The 19,045-nt window shown below is 42.2% G+C and overlaps 1 protein-coding gene across 6 annotated transcripts in view; it reads right to left on the bottom strand.

Annotated features, from left to right (window-relative positions):
• The window catches only part of nrxn2b (neurexin 2b), a 707,860-nt gene that overhangs the window by 12,691 nt on the left and 676,124 nt on the right, over positions 1-19,045 (bottom strand). For 5 of the 6 annotated variants that reach the window (XM_085267412.1, XM_085267417.1, XM_085267414.1 and 2 more), the window contains 2 exons: positions 16,593-16,682; positions 4,967-5,289 (listed from right to left, as the gene is read on the bottom strand). In XM_085267412.1, coding sequence (XP_085123538.1) covers positions 4,967-5,289; positions 16,593-16,682 — 413 coding nt within the window. The remainder of the gene's footprint in view (positions 1-4,966; positions 5,290-16,592; positions 16,683-19,045) is intronic. The other variant, XM_085267416.1, reaches the window with a different exon arrangement.

The following is a 19,045-nucleotide window of genomic DNA, read 5'->3' as shown; positions in this document are numbered from 1 at the left end:
CAAGCAGCATCCACAAGGACTTTGAACCATCTTCTATCCATCCAGACAAATCAGAGAGAGATGGCAAACACCTGGGAGTGCTCTCAGCTTAAGACAGCAGCAAGGGCGAGGCTTGTGATCTTAGTTTTATAACATCCTGACACCAAATTTGGGTCAGATCGAGACAAGTGATGACTTCCAACTGTTTCATGGAAACCCACAGTATCAAGGGGTAAAAAAGCAGAATAAATCAGACCCCCGCATGCACATCAAAAGGTAGATCTTTTATTCTAAGCATCAAAGCACATTATTCCACTATGATCAAAGCTACAGCGCGGCGGGTAGCTCAGAGCTTTTGGAGAAATTGAAATTTAAGTTTCTGCTCATATATAGTTAGATTCTGCCACTCCTGCATTAATACACCATTGCCATGTTTGTTTTTTTATCCATCTGAAGAACAGGAAAAACAACGAGGCAACAATTCCTAATCTGACCACATGACTGTGACGGATCTAGAGCAAGGATGTTAAAGTCACATCATGAGCCACATACAGCTCACTTCGATCTTAAGCGGCTGGACTGGCGAAACTTCCATTTATGCTGACGTACAGAAGTTTAAGTGCACATTTATTCACTGAGATATTTCAATATAAGAAAAAGAAATGCAATGGAAGAAATCTATCAGCACAACTCTTTGGGCTTGAATTATGAAAAAATAAATGTGTAAAGTTACAGAAAGTTCTGCGAACTCTGACTGTACTGTAAGTATAAAAATGAAAGCTTTTGTTAACTGACAGAAAATGTTTACTGTAGATACAAACATTTGGGGTTTAAAGGATGAGGCACAGTCCATAAAACTGTTGTATACTTACACTTCTTCTGTCTCAAATAGGTGAACCAGACATGGCCACTGAACAGGCAGGGAGTATCTGGAATCATGTAGTTCCATGAGGACCTTCTCTTTTTGCATTCTTTTCTTTTTAGGTGGAAAAAAGTTTTTATTTTGACAAAAACAAGCAAATCGCTAAAGTAAACCAAGCTACCATCACCTCCTGGGTGATTTACAGCACCATATAATTCAAAATGATTAGTCAATAAAACCCAGAAACAAAAACCTAAAGATTTGTGAATTAATCTAAACTTCTTCCAGAAAAGTTGGTTTTCTTAATTATCTGATTTTTAGTTTTCAACTGCTATTAATGCTGCACATAACAGACTCTTAAGTGGCATTATTCAATGTTTCCTGCTGTATGGACCTTGTCATTTAATTTCTGTTTCACCAAAGAACCAGCTACTTTTCTAATACAGCTGTCTATGCTTTGGACTGAAGGTTTAACTGGCTGCAAAATAAGTCCCGAGTTTATGATCTAAAGTGTCGAGTCTTATCGAACACAATGTGATGTTTATTTTGTAAATTATTTTCTGAATCAGTGTCAGGAAGGATGGTAAAGCAGGGTTGGGTGGGCGTACATTGGGACTGACAAGTTGTCTGTGAAGGTTCTCAGTCATCCAGGTCATCATAGTCAAAGGAGCTTGCAAAGAAAAGCGTCTGGACTTCTTTAAGTTACTTGAAGACGTTTCACCTCTCATCCGAGAAGCTTCTTCAGTTCTAAGGTCAAATGGTGGAGAGTCCCAGATATAAACCTAGTGGGAGTAACCCCCCACAGAGGGACAAAAGGACCCCCTGATGATCCTCTAATCCACTGAGCCAAGGTGTGAAACTGGGTGTGGGCCCCAATCAGCCAGAGTTTCGGGTGAGTTCATTGTGAAACCTGGCCCCACCTTATCATGCGAATTCCTGAGATCAGATGGCCCAGGATGTGAGTGGGCGTTAAGGCGTCTGGGAAGGGATCTCAAAACTGGATTATAGATGGAAGCCATCTATGTCCACTGTGAGCGACCATCTTTGAACAGAGGCGGTGGTTTACGACACCAACTCTCTGCCATCTGTAATCCAGTTTTGAGATCCCTTCCCAGACGCCTTAACGCCCACTCACATCCTGGGCGATCTGATCTCAGGAATTCGCATGATAAGGTGGGGCCAGGTTTCACAATGAACTCACCCGAAACTCTGGCTGATTGGGACCCACACCCAGTTTCACACCTTGGCTCAGGCGATTAGAGGATCATCAGGGGGTCCTTTTGTCCCTCTGTGGGGGGTCACTCCCACTAGGTTTATATCTGGGACTCTCCACCATTTGACCTTAGAACTGAAGAAGCTTCTCGGATGAGAGGTGAAACGTCTTCAAGCAACTTAAAGAAGTCCAGACGCTTTTCTTTGCAAGCTCCTTTGACGACTGACAAGTTGGTACCATAACAGCACACGGGCTCTAAGTCAGATCCTCCCCCTTCAAATTAGACCTTCAAAAATAGAGCTTCACAAACCAATGGATAATGTCACATTGGCTACGCCTGTCTTCATATACCCTGTAAGATTGTGACTCACGTATCCCAAATTTTCGCCAGGCACAGTGATAGTCTGTGATTCTGATTGAGTTTGAGTCGTGTATGGGTTTTTGCTCCGTCTTGTCTGTTCAGCTTCGATACACACCGCTGCTCGCACTAAATACACTGTTTTCTTCCATTTCCCCCTCAACTGCTGTTCCTGCCACAAATATGAAAACAAACAACACTTCCAGTTCACCACAGGCACGTTCCCAGGACAGAGCCTGGTGTTTAAAAGAGCAAATATAAATGATTTCATACAGTCTGGTGCCTCTCAGCTGTTGTAAAAATCAATGTAATCCTCCACCCTTCAAGAGGTTTTGCCTAATTTTGCTAGACTACAGCTGTGTTCACAGTTATTCTTTTGTTGCTTTATTCTGTCTTTCCTTTGGGTTGGGGGACAGAGGAGGTACCACACCTGGGACCACCTGTATGATCAGCGCTAATGTTTTTAGGCTTTTCTACACACAGAAAAATGCCTGTTTGATCATTAAAGTACATGCATAGTGACTCATAGGTAACATCTTTTGATTCGCCAGCATATATCCTTAATGCTATTTTTGTCTATTGTGGCAATACACTTGGTTGAGCTAGGTGCATAATAATCATAAAGATGGAGCCATTAAAATGTGTGTACACTATCTAAAAAATAGAGTCTTAGCAATAAAAAGCACTCTAAAGGTGGAACCGTGCTTTTTTATGACCCAACATAAACATAAGTCAGCAAATGGAATACACATTAAGGCTTGTAACAACCAAAAGGCAGACAACACTCAAGAGTCCTCTGCTATCCTAAAATGCTTCCGGATAATTTATCAAGCGGGGCAGTCTGGGGCTGCCAATTTCACATCACAGACAGATGCTTTTAAAGCTCGCTATACGCTCAACGTGGAGAGCAGGTTTCGCCAAGAAGTCTGGAGGCCAGAGACACTGAACCGAGTGCATCGTACATGCGGCATCTTAAATCCATGTTCCACTGATCTCATGTTTAAAGAGAAGAGAGAGAAACACTAAATCACAGACCAGCTGATTGTGCCAACTGGGCACAATCAAGATGCTGTTGACTGCGAAGGAGCTCTGACAGGTTTTAGGTCCAAAACTTTTTGTTTGTACTTCCGTGGCAGCGATAACCATGACTGAGACAAGTGCACCTTCATATTTTGTCAACTGCCATCAAAGTATTAGTTTGATGAGCCTGTGGAGGCCTCATTAAGGCTGACTTTTATCAATGTACAAGAAAGCAAGAAAAACAGTTGCTGCAAAACTAAAAGTTTTCTTTAATCTGGGTGCTCGCAGTATAACTTTGCATCTATTGTGCAGCGGTGCCAACAGCTTCACCTTATCTTTAGTCTAATTGGAACTGCCACATTTAACCAAAATGAGGCACAATAGGAAGGTTTGAGACGATGATAAAAGGACAAAGATCTAAACACATTCTGGATCTGCTGATCATGGTTTTCAGGGAAGAGTGTGAGTGGCTCGCTGACTGATCTCAGATATGCCTCTGTGGACATGAAGAGTGCTAATGAACACAACTGAATAAGAGGAAAGCACTAGTAATTGGCACCGCGCTTTTGTGTTTTCCGCGACACCATAAAAGTATGCCATAGAGCTGAAATTGAAAGTATGGAATTGACAGGTTTTAAAGCTTTCAACTAATTAAGGTACAAAATCTCTACAGCGCCAAATATAGCTGACGTACAGTACATCCACGAGCATGGGCGACAAGCTTTCAGCGCTTCCTCTCATGGCCTGGATCACACTTTTTTTTGCACAGCACACAGTTTATAGCTAATGATGCTGGATGTGAACTGGAGCGTATTCCCCTCCTGGATCTTGTTATTAGGTCTTTTTATGATGGCCCGCCTCTTCCATCTTCTTGCATGTGGGCAAGGAAAAGGTCCCCTACTGTTTGCTAATTGTTGCTTTCCGTGCTGGTAATATGTGCCTTTAGCCCATGTGGATAATCATCAGAGCATAAATCACAGCCTCTCACATGCGCACGATGTAGACTCGTAAATGGAAGTTTATTGTTGTGCTCTTTGTGTAGCAAGATTTCCTTCTCGAGATGGTCCTGCCTTCGACCAGCGAGCAGTGATTTCTAGGATCCCGGTCAGCCACATCTTCTTAAAGAAAATCAAAACCGCAGTGTTGATTGGTCTAATGGATGGATCAAACAGCTGAGGGCTGTTTGACCATCTGAATACAGCTGATGGCTAACAAGGGGAAACTCGCACACAGCACAGAGCTGAGAATGTGACTATTTGACCTTGTAGCTGACATCTGATTTCTTTTGAAATCTCTTCATGTAAGAAGAACCATCTGGTTACTTGGCTATGCTGTTTAATCTTTCAAATATTGTTTTCAGCAGTTCGAGGATTTTGGGGAAACTTTAAAAAGCCAATTAAAACTAACTGGCAATGGTCCATCACAATGCACAGCACCAGAGCATCTTCTTGCCTCGGTGACTCAAACAGCAGCCTTTTGATTTTTCTCTATGAATCATATAAACAAGCTGGCATCACTAGCTCACTTTGCTCACCTGTGTCACACTGTCCCTCATGGTTGGCGAGCGCTGTTTGCGGGTGGTGGTTGTGGCCATGGTGGTGGTTGTCTCCATGATTGTGGTGGACATATCAGCCAGCGGGGTGGTGGAGGTGGTGTCGGTAGTCAGCACCGAGGGCACGTCACCCACCAGCCTCAGGTTGCCCTGGGTCTGGACGTTGGGGTCGCCCTCGGCTGCTAGTTTGAGGACCTGCAGGCCGTTGTAGTACAGGCCTGAGATCTGGCCCTGGAAGTGGCGCCCTTTCTCTCCACCACCGATTTTGATGAACGCTTGGCTGTTGAAGATGGTCAGCTGGCGACCTAATATGCGACAGATGACAAGACGGAGGGAAGAAGGAGGAGAGAGAAGCGGAAAGAAGAGAGGTCATGAAAGAGGGGAAGGAAAGAAAGGGGCAGGGAATACAAATCAGGTCATGATCTTCAGGTGAGCTTCAACATGAAACACAGTGAATCGGAGGAGATAGGGGGAGTGTTTCAATCACAAGGGATTTCCTGGGTAACACTTTAGGGAGATTGGACCCTGGCTTGCTGCAGTTGCAGTCATTATGGAGCTAGTCACGTGGCACATTCCCAGAAAAGCACCCTGAATCTGGCAGTCAAATAGATTGCAGGAGCAGTCGCGGATTGACCCTGAGACTGAAGGTTCACAGCAAAATGCATCTCATTTGCCCTGAGATGGAATATATTAGAACAATGCTGGGTCTATGTCATTGACCTCCAATGCACATGAGCTGCACAATGATAAAGTATCTCTGCCAGAGGAAAAACCATCACCCTGCTTTGCCATCTAAAGGAGGAAAATGAGATTCTCATTGGAAGAAAATGTTTAATTCAGCAGGGGCTGTTCCTCTCTGTGGTCATTACCATTCATCTGGATGGATAGATGGATGAAGAGAGGACAAAGTCAACCGTTTAACCAGGGTCCAATACTAATGTGTCACCAGGTCTTGTGGTGTAGGGGCAGAGTGGGGGCAGTCTGAAAGGTATAATTTTTCTCCCTGTATTTTCTCCAACTGACATCCGTTTAGATTTTATTTTATTCCCCTCCTCCCCCTCCGACAGGCATGCATCCCTACTGTGCCTGCTTATCCCCAACACTCAGACTGACGCAATCTTTGACCCCTAGTGAGACTCACATGGACATCGGGGAATATTCAGGTTAGAGGAAAACTGTTGGAAGGATGTGGGTTAAAAACAGTCCTTATGAGGTAATTACTCAGAGGAGAAGGATGGGAGAAGCTAAAGAGGTTTTTTATGGATTAATCAATCCCTGCAAGGAAAGAGAGAGTGTGTTTGTTCGTGAAAGGGATACTGCGCTAATGTGTGCATTTGGGAGTGAAATATTGACTCAGTAGACATGGTGGGCTACGAATCTTGGGCCTGAAGGGAGTGTGGTTGCGTGTGTGCATGTACGCACATTTATTACGTCTTGTGCAGGTATGGGAGATTACTCCTCAGCGCTTCTGCTGGCACTCCTGCTCAAGTAATCTGCTCACAGTGACTTCCCTGCATGTGATTCAATTAAATAACAAATGCTCTGAATAACTTTCTGAATGCTTGTTTCATGGTTTCAATCAGACTGTAAGCTGGTGACAACTTTCTTCTCATCAGACGCTGGGGACAGGTCCAGGTCCCATTTGCTTTCAATTAGGAGAGCTGAGAGGGTTCTTCACCACTATAATTATAATTTACTCTTCATCTATATGGGTGTGTTGACCTGTTTATAAGATTCAGGTGTGCGGGAATATCAGAGGAATTATGTCAATGAATGCTTGCGTTGGTACGTAAATGTAAAACTGCATGTTTAATCTACGTGTGTACGTAGACTCTACAGAAGTGCTGAAGAGATAAATCTGTTTCCTCGATGAGGGCCATTACACATGTCAGCCTATTATCAGATCATTAGACCAAGGTCCCACAAGGGACTAGGCTCCTGTCCCCTAACTCTATAATAATGAGACTTAATGTCTGGCATATGCGCTGTTGACATAATATCTGACTCTTATTCTATTATATCATTACTTAGCATGTTTAGTGTGGGAGTGATGCTGCAATAAATAGAACAGGAAAGAATGAACAGACTGTTAAACTACGAACATCAGCCGGGAAAATACAGGAGAAAATACATGCACGTGTATACACAAAGATTCACTTTAAACACACACACACACACGCTTGCACTAAAATTTTAGCCCCCTTAATTAACCCCACCCCGCACACGTTCACAAATCAGCCCAGAAGGTCTCCATTGTAAACATCTTCACTTGGACTGAAAGGGTCATAGAGTGTGGACAAGTTGAAGACATGGTGTTTTTCTATTGTGTGTGGTGTGAAACTCCAAGTCACAAGATGGTCTGTTCAGATAGGACAATTTACTCCGCAGGAGCTAAGTGTAATGGTGGCAGAGTTACACTCTGAGCCAGTGACACAGTCATAAGTAAGCTATATTGACAAGCAGCTTATGATTATGATGTAGAGTAAGGAGGATTAGTAATACCTCCTAGAGTCACTGCACATGCATTCATGTATCATACATATTTCTTCAAATGTCCAAGCATCCGTTGGGTGACCTATTTAATGCCTCTCTTTGTGAAAGAAAAAAAAAGCCTCGAGCACATGAGAGTACTGTGGCCATTTATGTGCTCATCCCATATGAGACAAAGAAAGCCAAGAAGAAAGGTGCCCTCTAGACTAGATGAAGGGAAATCAGTGTTTGTTTTCGTAGCTGTCTGCTCAGGATGAGACTCTAACAAGGCCTGATGAAGTTATTGTTTCAGGGTCTGCCGGGTCAAATCAAAAGTGACATGTGGTTTTAGAACCAATTTTGGCGGCAGGCGTAAGTGGGGCGGGGTGGAGGCGAGGAAAGATAGAAAGAGAAGCCTCTGCAATGACATGCAATCACGGTGCTTAATATGACAGAGCTGGCTGTGGTGCTGCTGCAGAGAAGAGGGTGTGTGTGCATGTATATAATAACTTATGAAATGTGTCAGTGAAATGACCTTTATGTGTGTGATAGTTGGCCTTTTCAAGTAGTGTCTATTTCCTCAACATTTATTTACATACACCTCTCCCTCTGTGTGTGTGCTTGTGTGTATTAGGCAGCAGCACAGCACACATGGGTTACACATCGATGAGGCTCTGTTTCACCAATTTCAGTGTGTATGGATGTGTTTTGCCTCTCTCCACAGGAATTTTAAGGTGATGGGCATTTAATGGGCAGAGACGATGGAAGCAGCTGGATAGGGGTGGCTGTAGGGTGGGGTGGTGGCGTTAGAGGGGCTAAATGGATTGGGGTGTGTATGTGCGTGTTTGTGTGTTGGGACGAGGGGCTGACAGCCAGCCTTTCATTATAATGGGCATCCGCAGCCATACACAAAGCCTTAATTAACTGCAATGCAGAGACCAGAATGGTCAGACTTCTGTAATCAGCTACTGCAGAGACTGAGCGGAGTTCATACATCTATCCCTCTATCTGTTTATATACCCATATGTCTGAAAATAATTAAAGATTTTAAAGTGTGAGAATTACGAGCAAAAATAATAAACGGCTATGCATATTCAAACATGAGTGCACTGTATATACATTTAGCGACAAAGATGTCTCTAAATGTAATGGATGCTAATGGACGCTAACATGTTGATGTTAAGTAGGAAAAATGCTTTGCCTGACAGACACGTCCCAATATATTCCCATTCTAAAATGCTAAACTTCACAGCATTAAAAAGCTACAGCCTAACAGGTGTAGGCTATTTAACTGTACCTCTCAACAATGTTTGTAGTGTTGGTGCTTTTTAAAGCATTTTTATTGAAATTAAAGTCCAACACGTTTGTCCTTCAGTTTTGTTAGTGAATCGCTAGTATTAACATGTTAGCTAACACTAATAAACTACATGTGCCATTTCAGTTCTCCAAAATCTGAATGTTAAAATCCAGTCCAAATTGGATGTACAGTCTCTGGTTTGCTAGCATGCTAGCTATTGGTAGATAACAGGAAACAAGGTATAGCTGAAGGTGAAAGACTGTCTCAAACCATTATGTATTATTTCATGCCCGATTATACTGCTAAACTTCACAGCCTGGAATAAGGATTAAAATTCTTAGAACACATCGAAGGCAACAGGGTATTCATCTGATAATTGTGATCTCAGGCAAAAATGATGGACCAACAAACACTGTCTAATGAGCCACCCTACCAGGATGGCTAAAAGCACACATTACTATTAAAGCTACAGTCGTTCAGTACCAATTGAACATGGAAATTGATTTTAATGATCAGTTTTCGTACCACCAGAGCAGAAAAATCTGCACAACCATCCATCTTCTTCAGCTATGTTCAACCTGATATCTACAAATAGCTGCCAAGGTAGTCTTAGCTACGTAGCTTTATGTGCAGCTATAAAAAAAAGCTTTATTTCTTGTAAATGCAGATGGTGCCTTATTAAGAAATGCAAACTGAGAGAGCAGACCAGTTTGGGCCTGTTTTTAGCGTATTCTCTCAGTGTCACTCTGAGAGACAAAACAACATCATTTTATGGAACGATGAGATGTAATTCTTTCCTTCACTACATACCTATATTTAGCGTAAATAATGGCCCTTAGGTTTAAATCCATAGGCTATGTATTTAATGAACAAATAGGGGAATACAGACTACAGACATGTTGCATACCAACAAAAAAGCTGTTGGTGATGAAATGATATGGATAGAAATATGCTGGAAAGCAACATGATCTAGGAGCCTTATGATAGCAGTTACATACATACAATATATATATCGTATACCGTATAGGTATATCGTGATTACATGCGAATCCCAAGGCAGTTAGCCATTGAGATTGTTGAGATGTGTATATCTTTTTTCCCCATTTCTAAGGATACTGTAACTAGAAATGATGCATCTTGGAAAACCTCTTCCAGTTCTTCAGCATCATTAGCATCCTGGCAGCAGCTCTCTAAACAGGTGATTGGGGTAAGAAAAGGTGGGAACAACTCTTTCTAAAGGTATTATAAGCAACAATCACAACCCCCTTCATCCTGTCTTAGCTGATAGGTAATCAATATGACAGGAGATGCGGACTCCCTGCTATAGTACACTTTACCCCAGCCTGCAATATTATCACAGGGCTTTTCCTCAGCAGTGTCTTCAAACAAAGCATATATATTTTAATAAAACAAAAAGAAATGCTTGAAGTAAATTAGCATTATAAAAATCCATACATGTATAATTTACTTTCTTATAATGCTGGCCACAGTGAAACTCCTGAGTAATCTACCCAAGCCTGGAGAAAAAGAGATGATAAAGACAGGTTGGACAGAGTCTTGGAGAATAGGGACATAAGAGATGACAGAAGCGAGGGAGGATGACAGACGAGGAGGACAGAGAAAGAGCAAGTGTGCATGAGGACCGAATGTCAAAGAGACAGAGCGAGGGCATGAAGGGTGGGGATAGAGAGAGTGCATGACAGGCTCGATAAAAAGAACAAGAGGAATGATGCAGTTAAAGAGTGGCTGCAGAGACAGACATACAGTAACACACAAGAGTAAGACGGTAAGAAGCAAGCAGAAGGGAGAGTAAGTCATGTAGTGAGATGAAAGGCAAAAGGAAAGGGGGAAAAAAGAAGAAGAAGAAAGTGCAGTGAAGTGCTTACTATGGATATTAAATGATCACGGGAAGCACTAGTGAGTCACCTCCAGCTTTGCACCCTGATTTTCAAGTATAGCCACTTAATCACATGGTTAACTTAGTTATAACAGGGTTTTATATCTACCTTCCTTGACTAATGCCAAAGCTTCCTGCTGTGTGTATCCCCACAAACCTGCTGTTTGACCACAGAAGGTGCTCATAAAGAGGACGTAGGGATACATTAACACAGAGGTGGTGAGAATACTAAAATAAAATACCCAGCTGTCAAAAACAACATTGTAAAAACGGACCTAAGAATTGTAAAATTTTGTGATTAGTGATAGATGGTGTTAAATTTGTCTTTCTTTAGTTATAATATGGTAAAAATGATTGAACTGACACTTTTATATTCCTAATACATGGCTAAATACAAAGTCGGTGGTGAAAAGAAATTCCCAGAAAAAAAGCCAACTGGTCCGAAAACAGTCCATTTCACACAGCGATTCTATGTGCACACTGACTCTAAGACTGGGTGCAGTGGACCTCAGCGTCTTTACTTCAGTAAGAACTAAAAATAACACACTGAAATGATAACCAAACATCTATTCAAGAAGATTTTTGCAATAGCTACAAACACCGTTAATATCTTGCATGAAAAGTATAAATGTATCCTCTTTGTGTGCCTGAAGATATAATGCAGCACCTGATTGCACATTTTAAATCTTTTATATGGGCACTAGTTTCACCGCAGTCTGAGTTCTCTTTGATAAAGATTACCTCTTTGACCAAAAGTAAAATGCTCTGAAGCTGTAAAAGCACATTTCTACCTTCAGTCTTCCTCAACTAGAGAGAAATGGCTTGTCACAGACGAGCTGTGGTCAGTAATTACTATCTATGTTGAGCCAAACTAGGGAGTGGGCTGGTTTTAGGCCACGCTTGGATTGCTATTGCACAGATTGCTTGTCGGAGGCAGAAAAATAATGGTTGCATGTCTGTTGCAACCCTCAAAATGTATGTGGAGAGGAGGGGAGGGGACGGTGGCCTGGCGCTGTGTTCTAGCCAGGTTTAGCCCTTCCTCTGCCTGTGGACCTGAAGCAGGAGGGAGGCACCCGGAGAGTGAAAGGAGTGGATGGTGGTAAAGGATGATCTAAGTGTATATGAGGGGATATGAAAAGCACTGCAGCTGGAGAGAGCAGTATCTCTCTCCCACCACCGTCATCATTACGCCTCTCTCATCCTCCTTCTACTCCTGTTATCTCACAGAGAGGAGGCATGCCATATGGTTGCAAGAAGCTTCTATTCCGAATGTTTTCTCTTGCAGGGTGGGAGGGATGGCCCAGAATTCACCTCTGTCAATGCGCTCCTTTTTGACGTGCAGGGTGCAAACTTGGACCGTTAGCGTGCAGAGTCTGTATTTGTTTCTGCGCACAAATCCTTCATGCGCCTGCAGAATTTAGAGTATCCGTATCAACAAACATGAACTCCCCCATTTTCATTTTCTTCTGCAAAGAAAAAAGGATAGGAAAGGATAAAGTCGAAGAAGGCAGGAGCACAATGGGGGCGGGGTGGGATGCTGACAAAGTCGATTATGAAGCGTTCCCAAGTTATCTCCTTGGTGCACAGCTCTCCTTGGTAATTAAGAACGTTTTGCTTTTTTACTCCCCAGAAGTTGGGTTGGTTCGGGTAGAACACTATGAATTAATTGTGTTTGACAATGGCGATGAGGGGCCAAATGCAGCATGAAGATAGACAGAAAGTCTTGGGAGGCAGAGTGAAGCTCTGAGGTCCTTGAAGGAAGCTCTGGGCAGTGAGACTGTGACGGTGCAGTGAAGTACTCTGGAGACAGTAGATTGGATGTAATCAGATGTGGCTCTATATCTGATCCTACATCTGTATGTGGATCTTAAACAAGTGATACTGTCGAGGGAGAGACAAAGAGAGATAGCACAGTGGTTAGCTGGGTACAATTTTCCTTCTTCCTGTTCTCTCCAGCTGTGACTGTACTGCTTTTAGGCCATTTCATGGTAGGGGACCATGAAATAACAGTAAAGAGTCCCTTATTTCAGACTAAAGAGACGTGTTCTCGCTGCCACTTCTCTTCTCATGAGCAAGCACGTTAAAATTCATTCCGTCTCCCCCTACTTCTCTCAGATATGGCTGTAATAGTGCAGCGAGATCAAATGAGAAAACAACATAGTAACTCTGCGGGATGCAAAGCTTATGATGGAGTTACTGAAAGACAGCCTCATATGGATTTACTCTCAATTGACTGCTGCCAGATGTGAGAAAATCTCTGAAATGAAGCTGGGATCATGAATAGCAGCCCTGGACCAATGCCTGGCCTGGAGATTTGATTTGGGCTTTGGCACCACACCAAGCGGAGGGCACTTGATTGCTTTCACTTTGGGAATTGGGGCGCTCGCACCAAACCATTAAACACTGAACGTTAAACCTAGTTCTAGCGTTTTAGCCTGCAGAGACCTGCTATCCTAGTATTCCTCCCTTCTTCTACTCCCTGCACTTGTGTAGCTCAACTCCAGGCTTGATTGTCAGGCTGCCGGGGAGCTCTAGAGGGATAGAGTTGTTGCCAGAAGAAGATGTTCCAATTCCTCTGGGAGCTTTTTTCGCTTCGCTTCCTTCCTTTTCGCATCTGTTAAAGTGAACACCTACGGGAAATTGATTCTTGCCGGTTATTTGTACTGTTTATTTTCTAGTGGAGCTCCCTGATGAGATGTGGAAGCCGCAACACATATTTATTGTTTCTAGCAAAAAAACCCCCCCAAAAAACGGAGAATACTTGCCAAGTATTTTTCTTTTTTTGGGTAAGGTTGGCATTGGTGGTCAGAGGAAAAAGGAGGAGGATAAGAAGGGAGAGTGAGGGTTAGGATAGGCAGACAGAGAGGAGAAAACTTGGGATGACAGACCCATCACAAGAAGAAGAATAAGGGGACACATGTGAGGAAGTTTTGTCCCGGCTAGAGCTGTTGCAAACTTTTGGGACTTGGGATTTTTCCCCTCCACTGGGTCTCTGTAATGGCTGCCGTTTTGGATTTAGTCAGCAGGCACCGAGTTGGCCAGAGATGCTAACTCTGATCTGCCTCACACACAGTTGGGGAGATGGGATAAAGGCTTCAGAATGAGATGTAGTGAGACAGTGCAGCGGCACAGCCCAGCTCTCCTTTAGGACACTTCTGGCTCCAGTGACTTCCATTATATCCCGGTGTGACTAAAATACTGATTTGTGATAGCGAATGCGGGCGATTAGCTCTCTTATTTTTACTTCTGTCCACATATTAAGGTAATAACGCGTTGAGATTTGTACTTATAAGATCTGAAAGATGTGGAGGTTTTCCATGCTTGGTGAGTTTTACAGAATTGATGAAACACTAAAGGCACTTGAAGAGGAGACCCACGGGGCTGATTGTTTTCCTCACTCTGGTCAAGAACCCTGAAACATGTAAAGACCCTCTGAGGCGCTGATGTAAGAAAAATCACTGGACACCAGAGACCATAAACCCCATATTGGCAACACAGCCTGGACCATTACAGGCCATCCATTTCAGAATGAATGATCCCGGCTGTTTGCCACACACACGCACACACACACACACACGAACCAGTGTGTAAGTCTTGTTCAAGTATACCACTCACCCTGCATAGCAAATACACACAGAAGGATACATTAAAATACATCAATCTCTTTAGGAGTGAAAACAATAAATGTTAAAGGGACCTTCATTTATTTTTGCTTAGACACATTTTGTTGAAATGACCCAGAGCAGCTGTGTCACTGCTGAATTTGGCCTTCAGTCATTTGCTGTGTTTTAACCCTCTGAGTTTTGCTTTACATCAAGATGTTGCCACTTGGAGATTTGTGTCTTTTAGCAGGAGTTAGAACATTGTTAGCTTCGTATTTAGTTCTTGTCCCGAACGACTGCCGTAACCTGTCCAAGTTCTTCCAGATACCAGCATCCAGGGCAAATTATGTTCAAAGATTAAGCATCGTTTATAACACGGTTATAACTGAGGGCTCTCTGAATTTTGTCACCAGCGGGGCAAAGCTGGGAAATCAGTCAGATCGTTTCAATTTAAGAACGCGGACGACGTAGCAGCGAGAGAAGCCCCCAGCGATTAGTGTGGGTGGAGTTTGATTTGCTGTTAGGTGGTTAGATTCTGCTTAGAGGTTTCTTAGCTTAAATCTCTCTCCATGTCCTTATCAAAGCAACAAACAGCTTTAACCCTTTGAGCTTAGCAATGTCCTCTAATCCCCATTCATTATCTAATCTAGTTACAAACAGCATCTTCCAGAGCCACTTTTCCTCTTCAGTCCGTGACGTGTGTAAGACGTTCCTTTAATGAATCCCATAATATTAACAAATAAAAGACCTTGCAGATTTTTACCCCCCAAAATGCACCCAAAAATGATCAAAGCCTGCACTTGAGATTTAATGGGTGTTTATTTGTTTATTTCTCCTGCCTACTTTCTGCAAAAGCTCTCATCAAAATGATTGGATACAGGCTCATATCAAACTATAGAAGAAAGAGAATAATAGATTCAGTTTAATGCTCAGTCTCTTTAGAGTTTCATAGCATGCACAAATCATTTCATAAGTGGGTAAGTCATTTTTTATTGATCCACTTTTTCATTCAACTTTCATCTCCCAAGCCTCTTTAATTCTGATTTGTGTCCTAACTAACCTCAGCAAAAGTGCATTCCCCGGCATGTCAGAGGAGAGCACAGAAGTCAGTTTTCCTCGAACTAGAAATGAATGCAAGGATTGTTTTGTTTCCATGAAATAAATATGCAAGCACTTCATTTATCTTGTTTGTCTGTCACATGAATACTTCATTTAGCTCTCGCAGACAAATTTCATCTTCTGAATTCATGCGTGCATGTTTTATCGTTCACAGTTCCATTTCAGGAACCCCCCTAAAGGTATCTGGCCTCAAAAGCTTAATTCATGATAATTGCAATACATCTCTTATGCAAATAGTGAAGCTATTGCAGATGTTACTGTAAAGTCTTAGATTCTTATCCTTGTACTGTTTTTTTTAATAGTTTGCTAGAGTTCTGTGTGCGCTAGTTACCAATAAAAAAAGTTGTCTTTGAAGTAGAAACTCAACTTCTTCTTCTTTCTTTCTTTTTAAAAAAATAAGAATCAACCACCTTCAGCAGCACAAACACGCGGCACAAGACAGAGAGGTTGGGACATTCAGCACTCAAAGGGTTAAAGAATTGTCACTTTCATGGCATCGCATTACAAACTTGTGGCTCAAGTTCTGTGTAACGTTGGGCGAGAAATGGAGCCCACACGCTGAACAAACACAACAGTCCCTTTAACTTTTAGTGACTTTCATGGGGATTCTTTTCCTTGAGGATAGTCATTCTTTTCTTTTTGCTCTGTTTTCATGAGTGATTAGTCAGTACAAGTTCACATTCAGCCAACAAAAGACACATGAAAGAAGCAAACGGATTCACTAGGTTGTTTACATGTGGTCAGGTTATTACGGGATTATGTTGGGTTATTCGGGAGTTATTTCTCTGAAGAGATGCAGCCCCAGTTTAAGGTGCTTTGGATAAGGTCCTTTTTATATCTCCAAATCAATACTTCAGAGGAACGAAAACTTATAGAAGGTAATTGTTTTTTGGAATGACAATTTTTTGTCACAGTGAACAGCTTTAACTGACAACTAGATATAAAACTGAGAGGAAAAGAAAATATCTTCTGACAATACCTCATTTGCAGCGTGGCTTCCCATCACTGGAGATAAAGAAAAACTTCAAAAGAATTAGCTAATTATATATCAGTCAGTCATTTGCAGGCTTTTAAAGTCTGCACTGGGTTATAATGGACCCACAGTCGTGTGAAAAAGCCAGATCGTATTCACCCTTGATGCTTGGCACTGCACCTCTTCCAGAGTGGTGGTTAACGGTAGGTTAGGCAGTTAGATCATTAGTGGAGTTAAAGGGATTTTATTACCTTTGTCGAGTAGCCACTCGTCAACTACCCGACCAAGTCGGTATGGGATTCTTTGTCTAGCAATAGCCAGGCGCTCATTATCAAAGTTCCCTTTAAGAAATTTGGAGAAGACAAATTAAGAAAAGGTTACACAAATCTGGAAGTTGAAAGGTTAGAGGTTAGAAGGGCAACATGGCAAATGTTTAGCAAGTTATGTACTTTAAATCAGCTTTAGTTAGGACAGGAAGAACTTGTGGATGTGTTTTCGGGCTGGTTTGTTTGGTTAGACAAGTTAACAGCATTCTAGTTACCTTGAATTTTAAATGATTTTTTTAAATGCACTAACAAGTTAAACAGATTTATGAATTATTTAGATATAGTATGATTACATTTGTGGAAGTGCTAAATTATAATAGCTGTCACAGAGTCACAGAATCAGCAGTCAGTAAACAACACAGTTATTACAGTATGAAATAATAAAGCAGAAAAAAAGATTTCCCATTGTTATTTCACATGAGCATGACATAATCACAGAGAATTAAAACACATTTCATGGTTGTTCCAAGGAAGACATATTTAAGTTCCTGCCGCACACAAAGCATTGCTGATGAGCAAACCTCCACCTGTGGAGCATCACTTCACTTTACATCCAGTTACTCCACTCTGACTAAAGAGAAAAAAGATTTAGTGAAACTGTCAGCACTGAGTTTTTCTCAGGTTTTTTTCTTCCTTCTTATGCATTAATGGAGCACTTCTCAGTGGCACTTGGCAATTAGCATCACTTCATCAACGTGTCAAAGAAGTTTCATTGCTGTTGTGCAAACTTATTATCCCTCACTTCACTTCAATCAACCTCGGGGTCATACGCTGTACCTCTTATAGCACTGTCAACAGAGACAGAGCTGGAATTAGGGAAGACGAGGGCTGATGTGACCAGACTTGGGGTTTTAATAAAATCTAATGCGGTGGTAAAGTCAGAGGATTAATTAGGAGTTTTATGTACGTCAAACAGCAGCCTTTGCCAAAAACCTGAGAGCTATGCTAGCTAAAATGAGGTCAGGGAATCCCCTGGTGTCCTAGCAGAGGGATAAAGTTCTGCGAGTGGTACCAAAAAATGAGAATCACGAAAGTGTATATATATATATATATATATATATATATATATATATGGATGTAGTATATACACCAACATATAAAATATATGACATGTATGAATGTGTCCAAAATGCATTACTTGCTACAGTCTGAGGGGGAAAAAAAAGAGTGGACATAGATTGAATTGGAGTTCATAGCAGGATACTGACAGGAGATGCTGATGGAATTATCTGCAGAGAGATGAGTCAGGGATTCAGGGAAGGTTTGGGAACAGTGTCTAAACGGTAAACACTCTAAGCTTAGAGTGCTACATCCTGCATCCTCACAAGTATACACTGATTTTGCCCCAACTCCCCCCTTAGCACCACCCTCTGTGGTGCCGCAATGATCTAAAATAGACCACCTCTCAGTTCTGCAGTACCTACATCTACTCCCCAGGGGTCTCTCTACCCACACCTGCCTCTGTAGAAATGGCTCACATAAGCAAGAGGAGATGCGTTTCCACGTGTGCATACTGTATATGAAGGGAAACAGTTGTTTGTGTGTGGGGCAGAGGGCCGAAAGATAATGAAATCTGAACAGAGAAAACGCATGGAGAAGGAAGAAGCCTGGGATAAATGATAGCTGGCACACTGATGACGAAAATAGGAATTTTGTCTGGAATTTTGATCTTTTTGGTGACTTGAGACCCTCAAGTCATGAACCTGATCTATTTAAGCAGGTTAACATTTGGACCATCTGTGTTTTCTTTCTGAAACTGAAATTAGTCTAAATTGAAAGGAAACGCTCATGCAGCAATTACACGCATGTGTTCACATTGCACTTAAGATTATCCAGGCACAGCTCTGACTTCTGGAAAACCAGTACGGCAATTAGAGTGCACATACAACCCTGGTTTTAGAAATGACACGGCCACTCTGTTGCAATCACCGAATTAGAGAAGGAGAGACAGATGCCGCTGGCAGCAGACAGGGACGAGGGGAAGATGGGACAAATGAGAGGGGTGTGGTGGTGATGGTGGGGGTTGCAGAAAAACGGCAAAATCAAAATAATAACAGAGCGAAAGCAAAATTGTGGGAGGCAGAAGTCCTTAGTGAGATGAATCAATTGTGTGCATGCGTGTTCTCCTCCTACTGCCACATCTGCCATCTCATCCACAAACCCTGACTAAATCTCCTCCCTCCTCTAACTTTCACTTCTGAATCAGCCACTTCCAGCAACACAATCCAATACAAGATCCCTTTTACCAGCCAAATAATTTGTGGATAATGATCATCCACCGGTACTTCTCCCTCTAGTGGCAGGCTTCTTCAAAAATGGGTTCACCCTCCTCATCTTCTGTGTCCTCTCCATGAAAATGTTCCTTTCCTTTCTTGTTT

The sequence above is a fragment of the Mchenga conophoros genome, linkage group LG3, assembly GCF_057382185.1.
Source record: "Mchenga conophoros isolate Kocher_MC1m ecotype Shallow Benthic linkage group LG3, M_conophoros_male_GT1.1, whole genome shotgun sequence".
In the NCBI taxonomy this organism is placed as follows: Eukaryota; Metazoa; Chordata; class Actinopteri; order Cichliformes; family Cichlidae; genus Mchenga; species Mchenga conophoros.
This window is presented reverse-complemented; position numbering and strand designations above follow the sequence as displayed.